This window comes from Cebus imitator, unplaced genomic scaffold, assembly GCF_001604975.1.
Source record: "Cebus imitator isolate Cc_AM_T3 unplaced genomic scaffold, Cebus_imitator-1.0 Scaffold489, whole genome shotgun sequence".
Taxonomy (NCBI): Eukaryota; Metazoa; Chordata; class Mammalia; order Primates; family Cebidae; genus Cebus; species Cebus imitator.
The window spans coordinates 1,299,348-1,314,390 of NW_016107804.1; the positions used below are offsets into that span (position 1 = coordinate 1,299,348).

Below are 15,043 nucleotides of genomic sequence, written 5' to 3' on the forward strand. Positions count from 1 at the left end.
TCAAGTGATTCTTGTGCCTCAGCCTCCCGAGTAGCTATGACTACAGGCATGTGCCACCATGTGTAGCTAATCCTTTGTATTTTTAGTAGAGACAGGGTTTTGCTATGTTGGCCAGGTTAGTTTCAAACTCCTGGCCTCAAGTGATCTGCCCACCTAGACCTCCCAAAGGGCTGGGATTACAAGCATGAGCCACCGTACCTGACCTTAGAATTACTCTTAGACCAATGGAATGCCTGCACATCCAAGAGGGGCAAGTTCATGGAGACTAAAGGAACAGTGGTATCATGTCTCCCTCCTACCTGTGTTTACTACAAGAATGGCAAGCACATTTGCCTACTTATTTAAAATATCACTGATGTCTCACTTTTTCTTTTTCTTTTTGTTTTTTTGAGACAATCTTGCTGTATCACCCAGGCTGGAGTAAAGTGGCACAATCTTGGCTCACCACAGCCTTTGCCCCCAAGTTCCAGAGATTCTCCTGCCTCAGCCTTCTGAGTAGCTGGGATTACAAGTGCAAGCCACCACACCCAGATAATTTTTGTATTTTTAGTAGAGACGGGGTTTCACCATGTTGAGCAGGCTGGTCTCGAACTCCTGATCTCAAGTGATCCACCCGCCTCTGCCTCCCAAAGTCTTTATATTTTATTGATTGATTTCCCAAGCACAAAGTTTAATTCACCTAAGTGAGATGTGCATATGATGAAACTCCACTGTACAGACACACAGATCTTTGCAGAAGAACTATTTTTGGCAACCCATATGCCCCTGGATAGGCTCAAGAAGTGAACAGGTTTGGTGGGGGATTGTTTTCACCTCTTGGCTACTCACTGTACCTAAACCTATCCTTACTTATGGAGAGCATCTGTCTCACCAAGATGGCAATAAGCTGGCAACAGGGGAGACCTGACTGATGCCCATTTGGGAAGCCAGACAAGTGGAAACGAGTCAAAGAAACAGAGATGGCTGCCTTTTATGCAAGGCTTTTCCATAAAGAGGTTACACTGGGGTGACCAAGAATGAGTAGAAAGCCAAAGCTAAACTTTAGCTTGGCATTCACCATTTTCTCCTCACTGAGCGAACAGGCCCTAGCTTCGGGCAATGAAATGGAGCCGTGAAATGGAGCCTCTCTAAGAGCAACCATGTTTTGATCACATAATTAATAGCCAGCTCTTTCGTTGTTTGATTCCTTTTCCCTACAGTTCCCACATCGTTTGTGCTATTCTGTTTTTCTCCAAACACTATAAACTTGAAGCACTTACCCTGACTCAATTTTAGAGAGGAGATGTGTTTGAAAGAGCAAGAATAAGAAAGTGGCCAGATTCTGCTGCAGTCTGGTAACCCCAAGAATGTCAGGGAGCACTTGCTTGTTTACTTCCATCATTCATTTTTTTGATTCAAGCCCTGATGTGCTGTGGACTTACCTCCCTAAGTAACCGGGTTCCTCCTCTGGCTGTGACCTTGATTGCATCCTTCCCAAGGTGACGCTTTGGGAAGTTTTTCTGTACTTATGCTTACCAAAGAGCAGTGGAAGCATTAGGATCTCCGTCGTGATGAGAGTTAAGCCATACTGCCATTTCACACGCATACATTTATAATTGGATGGGAACCCGATACAGTCTCTGTAGTCTGAATCCCTAGTTTTATTTCCAGTGAGCTGTTTCTGTGACTGAAGCACCTCTGTGGGCTTTTAGGAACCATGGATGTGCAGATGAGAGAGCACAGGCTCAGAGATGGATTTCTAGTGCTAGGCAGGTGAACGACACACTGTGTTTCAAGTTTGAAAAGCAAAACCCTGGTATCAGTGCAGAACTACTGATTCCAAGCACCTCCCACCACGGTGCGTTTTAAACCTGAGAACAAAAACCTTTCCCAAAATTTAAAACTTTTCCTAAATCCTTATGATTATTGCTAGTTGTTGACATTGGATGCTTTGGTTTTGTTCAATAACTTGGGCTAAACGTTAACATCCCACTAGGTGGAACACGTCTCTTCTAGAGTCGTGATAACCAAGGCTCAGAGCTGTGATTTTAGAAAACAAGATGACTATTAAATCCTTTTTCCTGGTACGCCTGAATCTTTTTCTCCCGGCAGCTTCCCTTGCCTGTATGGAGCACCTGAAAAGTCTGAGCAGATTCTGAAATCCAGGAGCTCCCCGGCTATAAGGCTCTTGCACTGTGACAGAGCTGCCCATCTCCAGTGCAGCCTGGGTGACCTCTAGTAGACGGGTGGGGCAGTCAAGCCCTGCCACTTCTGCCACAGTCCTAATTCCACAGAAGAATGTGCTCTGCTAATGGCTAACCCACTTCCCTGGTGACTTGGTTTTGCCTGAGGTCATGCTAGGAATGAAGATAGACCAGCGTAGAGCATTGCTAAATTAAGTATGGTAATCTAATTTATTGATGATTAGGTTTCTTCTGTTAGTAAAGTTTTAACCAGAATCAACTAGATGTTCTATTATCACAGCTTTTGTAGATTGGATGGATGAATCAGCAGGGAAAGAGTATTAATGTAGCTGGTGGGAACCAGTGTTGCTGCTTGTGGCTGATGTAGTAACGCTAAGGCATTCGCTCTTCAAAAGCTGAAGGAAAAGGCATGAAAAGCATTGCAAGTTTGTTTCAGTACCTAGTTGTCCCTGTATTGTCTACACAAATCCTATTTCCTGCTGTGATTACTGTTTATTACAAATTCAGTGTGCCTGACTGATACTAAACACTGATAGTAAAATTCCAAACTTCACTTATCTGTGCTGTTGTGAACAGGCAGCTGATCTGGAGCCCTCGAATGGAAAACAAGTGCTTCTGTTGAGCTGTAGCATATACAATATACATGTGCCTATGTGTATTAAAATGTCTTCTGTAAACAGTGAGCCACTGACCCTTCTGACAACTGTGTCTGTCTGTGTGTGTGTGTGTGTGTGTGTGTGTGTGTGTGTAATTGTTTTCCCAAGAGATAGCATTGGGGGTGCCCAAAGTAACCTGTTCTTACGTCTATTTCCTGTTGTGAGGAATGTCCCTTACCAGAAATAATATTCTACAACAGAGATGTGGAATGCAGTACAGCTTACCTGATCCACATGTGCAGAAACTAAAAAACCTGACCCCTCCAATATTCACGTCTCAGGGAACATAGCCCAGAATTCCAGTTTCTGCCTTTCACTATGCCCCTCAGTCCATGGGCAGCCTATGCATGTCTTTCTTCAGCACTCTGCCTTCCTACCCCTCAACATCCGTGCCCCATTCCATCTACCAAAGCAGCAGGTAAATGTTCTAAGGTCCATAATCTGGGACAGAAATTAATGGGCAGCTCTGAACTCTTGCAGCTAAAAGCTACCTGTCTCAGGAGAGAACAGAGGAAACTGTCACCCTTATTAGACCCACAGTGGGTGGGCAGCCAGCAAGCCGCTGGCTCCCTGGGCTTGTCCTGAAATAGCAGGGTCTTCTAAGTTTTGTGGCCTCCAAAGTCCTGCATGAGAAGTACCCTGTTGTCCAGGTCACATTAAGTGTCCTGTTGTGTGTCCAGCAGCCATCTGAGCAAAGGGCAGGATCTAGAACTCTTCAGATTCTGAAGAGTACCAGCCTTAAGCATGTGATCTCATTTTCGCAGGTTACTTTGGCCTTTTTATTCCCCATCTCCTGCTCATGGTTGGGGTCTCTTTTGTGACAGGTTGGTGGTAGAAGAGCTGATTCCAGAAAGTTGTTTGGAACCAAAGGGCCCTTGTTAGTCCTACTAACAAGGAGTATTCTCATTTCCCACCTGGCCAACCTGACTCAGCCACTGAACACTTCCAGCCTTGAAGGAAGAGATGTGAAAGTCAAAGTGTATCTTTCACCATTTAAAAAGAAAACCACTTAATCCCTTTCAGATTCCTGCATCCTGAGTTTAAGTGCCGACTATTCCCTTGAAACCCACTCAAATCCTAAACAAAGCTCAGCTGCTGCCTTGGTCATGAGCAGGGAGAGGTGTTTCACCAATCCTGACTTAGAGCCATAAAACGGGTCTATAAACAAAAGGTTATTAAACATCAAAACTTGAACTTCAACTGTAAATAATTCTTTATGCACTTAAGAGTAGCTGTTGATTATGATTCTGAGCTTCTGTGTTAAAAGGTATAATCACCCTATGCTCCTGTAACAAGGGCATTGTTCTATCAAACCCACAGGAGCTCATCACGTACAAAAGCAATTAATCAGAAATGGCCATCCCCTGGATCCCATCTCCTCCCTGCCCGTCCCAACTCCACATCACCGGGCAAAACACGCCCTACAAGTTTGCGAATGGGTGCCATGGCCACTGCTTTTTTTGCCTTCCTTGCATGGATCCCTCTTCAGTTATCACAAATTGATTTTCTTTGTGGAGCTACTGGGAGTCCATGTGGTTCAGGTGGCTCAGGGGCTGGGTATGTTATCCAGTGTGTCCAATCAGTCCCATGTACTCTTCTGGCCACAGTGACTATGTAAATGGTGAACACATGCCCCAAGCCAGACTGAATCAGTCTTTTCGGCTGGAACTACTGAAGGACTCTCTCCCTCTTCGGAGGTTACTATGCAGGTGAAGGGAAAACCTGGAGATGTTGACAACCAACTTTGTCCCACATAAATAGAGCTTTCTTGGCCAGGCGTGGTGGCTCACACCTGTAATCCCAGCACTTGGAGAGGCTGAGGCAGGCAGATAACTTGAGGACAAGAGTTCAAGACCAGCCTGGCCAACATGGTGAAACCCTGTCTCTACTGAAAATGGTGTGTGGTGGCATGTGCCTGTAGTCCCAGCTACTCGGGAGGCTGAGGCAGGAGAATTGCTTGAAACCAGGAAGTGGAGGTTGTAGTGAGCCAAGATGGCACCACTGCACTCCAGCCTGGGCAACAGAGGGAGACTCGTCTCAAAAAAAATAATAAAATAAAAATTTTAAAAAAGCTTAGCTTTCCTTCACTTACTGAAGGCACACAGGGCCTTCAGTGTGGAAAGAAGCAATGCTCTGATGTCAGGGTCTAGCACTTGGATCCAGCTACACTGGAGTCTGCCTGATTGAACTATGCGGTTGCACCTGACTTTAAAATTCCACTTTCCAATCTCTCCCTGGGAAACCAGTTTAACCTTTGCAATGAAAATATGATCTGCACAACAAATTGGAAGTGGACTCAGCAGTGTTTCCCTCAAAAGGGTGTAGTGTAATGCGGGATGTTCGGGAGGCAAAAGTTCAAGAACCCTGAACTGGGCAAAGTTTGAAAGATCTCTTTATCATAGGAAACTCAGGGTTTTCAAGTTGCTGATACGTACCTGAAAGCTCTCAGAAGTGTGGACACAGCAAATAATGATTCCGAACCCTCATTTGACTCCTTGGAGTCCATTCGCTAAAGAATATACTTTGGTATGGGCGTACTTTGAGTTTTTCTCCAAGTCTAGGCTATCAAAAAGAAGCAGAAATGCTTACAAAACAATCAAATAGCAAGGCTTTAGGGGAATGACCAAAGAAACAAAACCCCAAAACAAAAAGCTTTAAGGCTATGTTCTGAACTCAGCTAGATTTATCCCAAATGGCACATAATACTAAATTTGATGATCCACAGAAGAAAAAAAACTTACTCATTCTCCAAAGTTTTAAAATGGCCATCAAGCTTGGTGGCCAAAACTAACAACTCAATCTCAAAAATAGAAGCCCCCAAGTTTTCTCCAGATAACTGTTAACACCAGATCTGCCTTCCCCTCTTCCTAACCCTTTCAGATTTACTGTGCAATTTTAATATTATAGATGAAAAGGCACATCACACAAAGAAGAAGACTGGAGAACAGTGTTGGTAATTTCATAGTTATTTTAATAACCAGGTTTACATTAACAGTCACTTGATGATTTTTTTTTCTTTAATCTCAGCTAAACTCAAAACACAGTTTTCTTCACGGTTCAAACCAAACAGCTCTTCACGTTCCAGAGCTGCCTCACAGCTAGCACAGATCACGGGAGATTTACTGTCTGTCCATATCCACCAGACACAGAACTGAACACCCACACACCAGTTTTCAAAGAGGGAACTTACAATGAATGCTGGCTGCCCAGGGCAGCCCATGAGTGTATCTGGGACTCAAGCTGGAGTTTTCCAGGGGAGAAAGCCTGGGAAGCTTGTGGCAATGAAGATGAAAATTGCCCACCCTGTTGGAAAGGGCTTCTCATCGATGACTGAAAATCCAGGATCAGGCGACAGCCCTTTGTGGAAGCGTGACACTCTGGGTATAGTCATGAAGAACAAGGCTGAGGGATTTTGAAGGAAACCCATTTTCAGGATGACTATAATCCTATCTCTAGAAAACTTAGAAGTAAATGAAATATCTCTACCAGGGGTAACTGATTTAACAATTTCACAAACACCCTCCTTACCACCCAAGCCCATGGCCCTCAGAGAGAACCAGGACGGATTGCCATCTTGGTTCAGAGGCAATGTGAAAAGGTCAGAGGGATGGTGGGGGCATCCTCGGGGTTGGGGGCGGGCAGGCCAAAGGATGAGATGGCAAAGGACGGTTTGGGAATGAGATAGAAGATCCAGTGTGCCTTCCTACACTTGCATGAGGTGCCAATGAATTCAAAGAGAGCCAGGACTCACCATCGTTTTCTTTTCCTAAACCTTTTGTATAGGGCTATTTGATGTGTCTTATGAAACAGAACAAATCTGAACATAAATTTTAACTCAAATAGCAATATCACTCGGTACTCACGAAAATAGTGGGAGTTATACTCGCAATTCCCAGGGATGCCTATGCTTGGAGCATTAGTAATGGTAAGTGAAGAAAGAGAGGCTTCCTTAGCTCATGTTTTGCCTCTTGAGGGCATTCCGGGGTTGTTTCCACATCAAGGAAAGCTTGTGCAGAATCAAAGGTTCTGGTGGAAGAGTTCACTTTGGAAGTCCCAAGGGCAGTGCGGCTGACCAATTTGGCCATGAAAGACTTATCTTCATGGCCCAGAGAGGCTGTGCAGGGATGAGTCGGACTCAGGGGCTGGGTACAGCAGAGCAGATGGTGCAGAACTGGAAGCTCAGAAGTGGGTTTCTGTGTGTGTCTTTTCCTCTATTCTGGTGGTTGTGGCTGGTACTGCAACCTATCCCAAAGTACAGCCCAACCAATGAGGTACATGCTTCAGATCTGGCAAACTCTCTGCACATAAAACTGTTATTCTGAGTTCTCTGATAGACCCCCAAATCTTTAAATTGTAAATTAAGAGCTACATGTTCCCTTAAAAGGGAACTATATTTTAAGCTATATTTCCCTTAAAAGGGAAGCACCATGAGAGCTTTAAAATAGCAAGATTCCCTATTCTAAGGGGAAATAGTCTTTTTTCATGATTTGAACAGAAAGGGTAACGTGTTAGGGGCAATCCTCTTCCTTGGCTATCTCCAAATTCCTTTGTAGCCCAGTGTGTACTTTTCTCTGGTCTTCAACTTATTCAAACCTGCAGTCAGAGATATTGGTTTCTCCTAAGCACTTAAAAGGTGTCTGAGGCCTGCTCTTCTCTTCAAAGTACTTAGTACACAGGGTTACAGGTTCTACCACCTGGATTCCCCAGAGCATGAAAGTCTGATCCCAGGTTGAATATGTTTCTCCTGAAAATAAGCATCTTGTTTCTATAGATTCTTACCTTGCTCACAGGACTTGCTCCAAAACTGAATTTTCAGAAGCAGCATGATTGGGAAAAGGATATTCAGCTCTGACAGACAAGGTAGATGCAAGCACTCCACACTAATTTCTTTTAGGTGCCCCAAGGGGAAGCTGCATCATGTCACTTCCACTCACTTGGGGAGATTCTAAGACTGAGACACAAAGTTCCCCCAGAGTTTCTGCTAATGGAAGGGGAAACAAATGGTTTAGAATGGAAAGATGGAACCGGGGCCACAAAATGTGCTCCCTCTGCTCAAGACTGGCTTTGGCTTTCCCAAATCCCTGCTTGACTCCCACATAACTGAAGTTACCTATTACTAGTAAAAGTTAGGGAACATCTAATAAAAACTTTCAAAAAAAATTCCTGTTTATCATGGATGTGACAGGATCTCACGAGATCAAGAGAATCAAACACGAACTGCCTGTAAGACAGGTCCTTCATTCTGCCTCGTCGGAGCTAAAATCCTAGCTTGCGATGCCAGAGGCATCACACTCTTTTTGGTTTGCAAAGACAGAAGAGTGAGAGGTGAGCTCGCCATGTTTAGGAGGCATCTTTAAGATATGGGCACCCTCACCCTCGGGGCCTGTGCTGTGTTCTCAGCTGCTGGCTTTTAAGAGCACCAGAGGCAGGGAGGACAAGAGGAAGAGAATTGTCATTTGTTCTGTCCCTGCCTGGCCTTCCCAATCCAGGAAAGAGAAGGATTTGAAAGCAACACTGAGATAGAGGCCCGAGCAAACACTGGCACAATCAAGCAGGTGGAAGAAATGATTGGGTTTTGGCGTTTTAATAAATGTTCAAAGAGACAAAATTTACTCGTAGGGGATGTGACAAAGAACGGAACCCAAAGATTGCCTGCCTTCTCCGCAAACCCCAGGGGGCTATGGTGATGTGACAGCTGCCACAAGCGGCTATCTTCCATGGAAATAACGTACGTCATCAACACAATATACAACACCCCTTCCGCTCACCTTCCCACCCACCTCCCTCCTACATGCCCTACCCCAGCCCCTCTGCACCCTCCAGCTTGCTCCGGGCTCCCACCACCCACTCACCCCAAGTAATCTGCGTCCCTTTTGTTCACTTCCCTGACGTCCCAGCTTGTCTGTCCCCTTGTCATAAGATGCAGCACTACACACGCTCTCAACACTATGATAGAGCAGACTCTTTTACCTTAGTGGCCTGATTGCATGCATGTAAATGGGGGGAGGGGGGTCAAACAAATCAAGGCTATGCATAAACAGAAAACAAAGCAATATTCGTAAAGCTAGGCAAGCGAGCGTAACATTGGAGAAACATAAGGCTTGAGGCTTATTGATTCTTTAGATCGCAACCGTTTGGATTCGCTTTCCTTCTTAAATATCGGTGTACCATTTTGGCTTCAAAAAATCTCTTCTTGCTTCTGCCCCCCTCTTTAAGGAAAGGCTTGCTTAACTAAGAGATGTAATATTAGAACGGCCGCCTGGGGGCGCCACGATGCGCTTGCTGGCTGAGCGAACCCCCTCATCCACTTGGGTGCCTGCAGTTGGAAATAAATTCCCAGGAGAGGGGAAAAAAAAGGGTTTGGGGGTAGGGGGGTGTGGGCAAGAGAGAAACTGGGTTAATTTTAAGAGAGCAAGATATTTAGTGCCTTGCTGGCCTCATCTCCCAAGAAACTTTCATTCCAGTCTGTCAGATCTTCTAGACTTTTCATATGTCCCAGAAAACTACCCTCTGGTAAGAAAAGCCAAGTTCTTATCTAGATTTCAACTGACCCAGAGCATGATAATAATACTGGGAAGAAGAACAATGATAAGGATGTGACACTCGTTTGAGGTGCTTAACCAATCATCTCCTTTAATCCTCACCAGCCTGGTTTTCGAGAGGGACTCTTATCTGTTCTACGGAGGAGATAACTGAGGTTCTGAAAGGTTAGGTCACTTGCCCAAGGTCTCACAGTGCAAAGTGGTGATGGTCAGGTCTCTGTGATGACAGCATAAAAAGAAATACCAATGTGGGCTTGGTCTATTCAGAGAGGAGCCTCTAAAAGCTTAAGAATTAAGGTAGCCAGAGAACAACAAAAAAATGGCAAAAACCTTGAAAAACTTTTCTTATGACTAGCAGACTTCTGGCAAAGTCACCTCGAAACTTCTAACTCGTTCCCTTTGCCTTTCCTCCCCTAGGTCTCCCTTACCTCTTTCTCCCATTTTTCTGTTTCTCCCTTTTTCTCATATGCTGTAATTTTACCTTTAAATGTCTTTCCTTTCTTGTTATCTACTTTCTTCACATTTAAATTATTCATTATAGAAATGTGAATCTACATTTGTTTTTCTTCATTTTAAGACTACTGGTTATGGAGCAACTATATGATTATTTTATTTATATGTGTATATATATATATATATATATATATTTCCATATATATCAGAGAGTTCTTAAAGAATAGGTAAGACTAATCATATGGCTACACATAGTTGATGTTCAGTCAGTGGTAGCTAGAATTAGCATTATTCAAATTACTATGAAAAGGAAAATATAATAAAAATCCTAGGTTAGAAGATGCTACTGCAATTTGAGCACCAAAATAATCTAAGCTATCTTTTAATCTGGGCAAATAAAGAAAACACACTATGTTGCATAGCGCTCATAGGCTAATGTAGAAAATCACTATCAATTCATAGAAGGGATCAGCTCCCCCTACGCCCTGCCCCCAACCAGGGCTGTTCTCTAGGAAGAATCAGTCACCATTTAAACCTAGTCTTCAGCCTGACTGCCTTGTCTTACTTTCTTACCAGAACCCCTTGTTGATTCAGTAACCTCTTCCTGCTTGCCCCAGCAACCTCCCTCAAGTTGACACCAGCACTGGGCTAGAAAATACATTCAGGTTGAGTTCTCAGAAACACCCTCTGGCCTCAGAGCACTGATCTTCCCCTTCCCCACTCTCTCACCTTTTCATGAGTCTGTCCCACTCACCTGACAGACTAAATCCCGATTGATGAAGATTCCTCACAGGTGGGTTCGGCCGAGTAGGAGAGCCTCGAGCAGAGCTCGCAGGAGTGCCCCCCTTGGGGGTGGTGGTCAGGTCAAACACGGGCCCATCATACATGCCCCTTGGGACCGCATGCAGGTCTGCCATCTGCAGCCAAAGAAGAGCATGTCATTATTCATTCATTCAGCATTTTAGGGTCTGTTCTAAGTAGCATAAATATATTAGCGAATAGAGTGTACGTGTAGTGGGAGCCAGGAATTAATAATAACAAGGATAATCTGAGGAAGGGAGAAGCAGTATAAAATAAATAAAGGAGGGTATCACGATAGAGTGACAGTGGAGGTGGTCAGTGAAGGCCCTTATAGTGGAGCTTCAATCTGATGGATCAAAGGACCTTGCTATCGGTTGGGGTTGCCAGAGGGAGGAGGCTGGGGAGATACCAGGGAGTGGTGTGGATGACAGCACAGCCAGCAGGGAGAAGAGCAAGGGCAGAGAGCCAAAGTGGGAATCATTATGAAACAGAAGAACAGCAGTACAGCCAGAGCAGAGGGATTGGAAGGGTAGGTTCATGATGTGAGGTCATAGGTGCTGACTGGGATGGGATCATAAGGGAATTCCACCCTCACACTCTTCAGCACAGATCTGGGTGGGCAGGCCTTGAAGTGAGCATCTGTGGTCTGACGCACTAACCCCTGGCTGTGAACTTGCCCTGGGACTTTGGAAACAGTCAGCAACTTCTACCCAGCACATGTTCTGCTTTTGGTCATGGGAAACACGGTACCTCACGCAAAGGGGCTTACAGTCTATTAGACAAGCATTTCAAGACCACCCATGGCAGTAGCAGAGCCGGTATACAACCTCCACCCATTTCTTAACCCAATGAGGTTGCGCTTCCAGATGAGCCTGATCATGCAGGACGGATCATCATAAGAAGTCCTGTCAGAGCCTCCTTCCCTGATAGCGACTCAAGTGCTGGCACAAAAGCAGAGCCCATCAAATGTGCAGAGGCTGATTCTGGTGATGTGATGACTGTATCTGTACTCCCCAAAAACCAGAACTCCAGATCATCAGCAATTCTCTGGATGGAGAATCTAAATCACACTCATAGAAATAAAGAAGCAATACTGGGGAGGTCTCCCTCTTCTCTATTAGGCCTAAACTGGAGTGCCGAGCTCAAATTCCACAGTCCTAGGGTAGGGCTAAGCTTGTCTCAGGGAGCACAGCACTCACATATATATGAAGGTGACCTGGAGATTGGTGAGGGGAGGATAGAAAGGTGAAAAGGGAGTTCTAGGCCTCATACCCTGAATCAACTAGAGCTTCCCTGTTTGTGAGTGTGTATGTATATATACATACATACACATATACATACACATATACATATGTATGTATATGTGTGTGTATATATAGTGTGTGCATAAAAAGTACAATAAATACAGTAAATATAAATATGTAAATATATTTATATACATTTTACATAATTTTAATATTTTTATATTTATTGTATTGTTGCAATATAAACAATATACAGTACAATATAAACTACATAAATATATCAATGTTTATATATTTATATGTTGCTATATATTAAATATATATTTAATTTCTCTGCACCTCCATTTTTATAAACATGCACACATTTGCACACATGTATGTTTCTATACACTTATACATATACATACATATTTCTGTGTGTTTATGTATAAAATCAGAGAAACAAGAATTTAGGGAAAACACAGTAGCTAACAGTAGTTGTAAGCGCTTGCTTCTGTGCAGCAACACTGAGCAGGATGAGACAGAGGTGTGTGGTGCGGATTCTTGGTTCTTACCTTCAGACATTAAGAGTAATTCATTTTTTAAAAAATATGCAGACCTTATTTTGAATTATCCAAATTTTAAATTATTTTAAAGAAAGAGCTATAAAAATGTGGGAAAAATCATTTGGGTTAAAACTCTGTTTGGCCAAAAGTTTTCAAAACTCTCTTTAATAGTACCTTAAGTCTGTGCGGTTGTTCTTGGGGACAAGAACGTCACTGAATTTCTCTGTGAGAGTCTAGAGATCACAGTACCCTCTGTTCATGGTTCCTATCCTGTGCGTGAATGGGACACAAAGCCGCTGCACCACCTCAGAGCTTCCTAGCTTCTTACCTTCCTCCGGGCTTTGATGCGCTTGTAGACATAGTCAGAGAACGGGCTGCAGGGGATGAAGCGGCCAGCCCCCTGTGTCACATGCAGGTTGCCATCTTCCAGCATGATCTTGCCCTGGCAGATGACCACCAGAGGAGCCCCGCGCAGCTCCATCCCTTCAAAGATGTTGTACTCTGCAGCCTAGAGGCAGGGGTGAGGAGAAAAGCCACAGTAAGGGTACAGAAAGAGGAGAAAGAGGAATGTGAGTACCTTCTATCCTTGAGACCTTCAGTGTCATTTGCTGCTGATTCACTAGGTAAGCCAGGAAAAGTTTACCATGCATCTGCAAGCTTCCAGTGTGTAGAAGGCACCAGGAGACAGATTTGCTAACAAAAAACTGAACTTCCTAGCAAAAAAGAAGTGTTCAGTCTTTATTTATTAAGGTCCTCAAGTGGAAGTCAACTTTTGTCATGGGTAGTGTTTAAAGAGAAGCTGGATAACTATTCGGGATGCTGTACATCACCATCTTGTATTAAGCGGGTGCGCAGAGAGGTCATGTGGCCTTTAGGTCCCTCTAGCTCCAAGTTAAATAACATGAGATGACACAATGTTTAAGCAAAGGCCATTACACCAAAAATGGGATTTCTCGCTACCTTCTTCATTTACTCAACCAGCAAGAGGTATTACTGTACTGCCAAGTAATTAAGAACATCAGTTTGGAGTCAGCTTATCTGGGTTTCAATGCTAGCTTCACCATTCGCTTGCTGCACCAATTATTTAATTTTTCTGTACCTCCAATTTTTGAACTGTAAAATGGAGGATAATAATAGTCCCTACCTGTAGAAGATTACTATGGAAATCCAGTGAATTAAAAGCACAGTGCCTGAAACATAAGTGCTTAAAAATATTAATTATTTTTATTAACAGTGTCAAGCCCATTTTTGTTAGGTAGTGGGCTTTAATTATCATCCTCCATGTGAAACTCCTCATGAGGAAGTCGTGAGTGCTGTTCACAAGTTATTTCCCATTCTTTCTCTTTCCAGGCACAAGGGATCATTGCATGTCCCAACTTCTGGAGGTTAGGTATGGCCACAGGACTGGCTAAGACCAGTGCCATGTGAGAGGCAGTGATGTACACCACGTCTAGGGGAAGATTTCAGAGTCAGTAGACCATTTACCAGGTCATGTTCTGCTGTCTCAGCAATCATGAAAACATGTGTAGAGAGACAGACTCTATTAGCTTCTGTCCCTGAGTGACTGGGGTGGGAATGGCCCATCTGCTGACCCCCTTGCTTTGGAAAGCAGAAGAAACACAGTTGAGGTTTTGAGCCACTGAGTTTTAGGGGATGGACTGTTATTGCAACCCGTCCTAGTCTAACTACCCTGGTGCACCACATAAACACATTTCTCCTGACCAAGTTCCTTGCGGGCATTCTCCATTTTACTCCACTCCCACCAGCGCAAGCCTTACAGACTGATGGTTCTTGGCAGAGACGATCTTCACAGCATCTGGGTCCCAGATGACCAGGTCGCTGTCAGAACCCACAGATATTCTTCCCTTGCGGGGATACAGGTTGAAGATCTTGGCAGCGTTTGTGCTTGTCACAGCCACAAACTGGTTTTCATCCATTTTCCCTGTGGCCTATGAAAATATAGGAAATTATATCTGTAGCTATAGCTACATAGATATCAATTCAGGGCTTCTGAACTCAGAGAAAGACAACCACAAAAGCACAGAAATACAAAGACAAGCCACCCGAAAAGGTGGTGAGCTACAGAGCCTCACTCAGCAAGCTCAAATTAGCTGGGCTGACATGACTACTCAGGCAAAATGGTCAGACACATGGTTTAAGACAGAAGTTACTGCTCCTGAAGTATGTATTTTTTAAATATGTACATACATGTACTTAGTAATTTATCTCTTCTAATTCCAGAAAGGATTATAGAGGGTTCACAGTAAAAACAAATGTGATTATAATCCCATCCTGTAGACATGTGTTTGTATTTGCCTATGCTGTGTGCATAGAATAAATGGGAAAGAACCACACCCAAATGATAACAATAGGTTCCCTAGGTTGTGGAATCGAGATATTTTTGTTTCCTTTCAAGTGTGTGCTTGTCTGTAATTTCCAAATATTCCTTAGTGAACATGTGTCATGTTGATAATTTAAAAATATATATTATCTTGTAAGTATTCCAGATAGTGCCAGGATAAATATATACATACTGCTCTGCAGCATATGAAGAAAGAAACACCATGTAAGAGAAGAGACAACAGTATTTATATTTTCCCTCTTTTCAAACCAAGGAGC

The 15,043-nt window shown here is 43.7% G+C and overlaps 1 protein-coding gene across 3 annotated transcripts in view; it reads right to left on the minus strand.

The window, feature by feature from the left end:
• Window positions 1-5,792: 5,792 nt before the first annotated feature.
• Window positions 5,793-15,043, minus strand: part of DPYSL3 (dihydropyrimidinase like 3) — a 118,703-nt gene continuing 109,452 nt past the window's right edge. For 2 of the 3 annotated variants that reach the window (XM_017513250.2, XM_037733016.1), the window contains exons 11-14: window positions 14,203-14,373; window positions 12,753-12,932; window positions 10,589-10,751; window positions 5,793-9,155 (exon numbers count right to left, since the gene is read on the minus strand). In XM_017513250.2, coding sequence (XP_017368739.1) covers window positions 9,067-9,155; window positions 10,589-10,751; window positions 12,753-12,932; window positions 14,203-14,373 — 603 coding nt within the window. In that variant the 3' untranslated portion in view covers window positions 5,793-9,066. The remainder of the gene's footprint in view (window positions 9,156-10,588; window positions 10,752-12,752; window positions 12,933-14,202; window positions 14,374-15,043) is intronic. The other variant, XM_017513251.2, reaches the window with a different exon arrangement.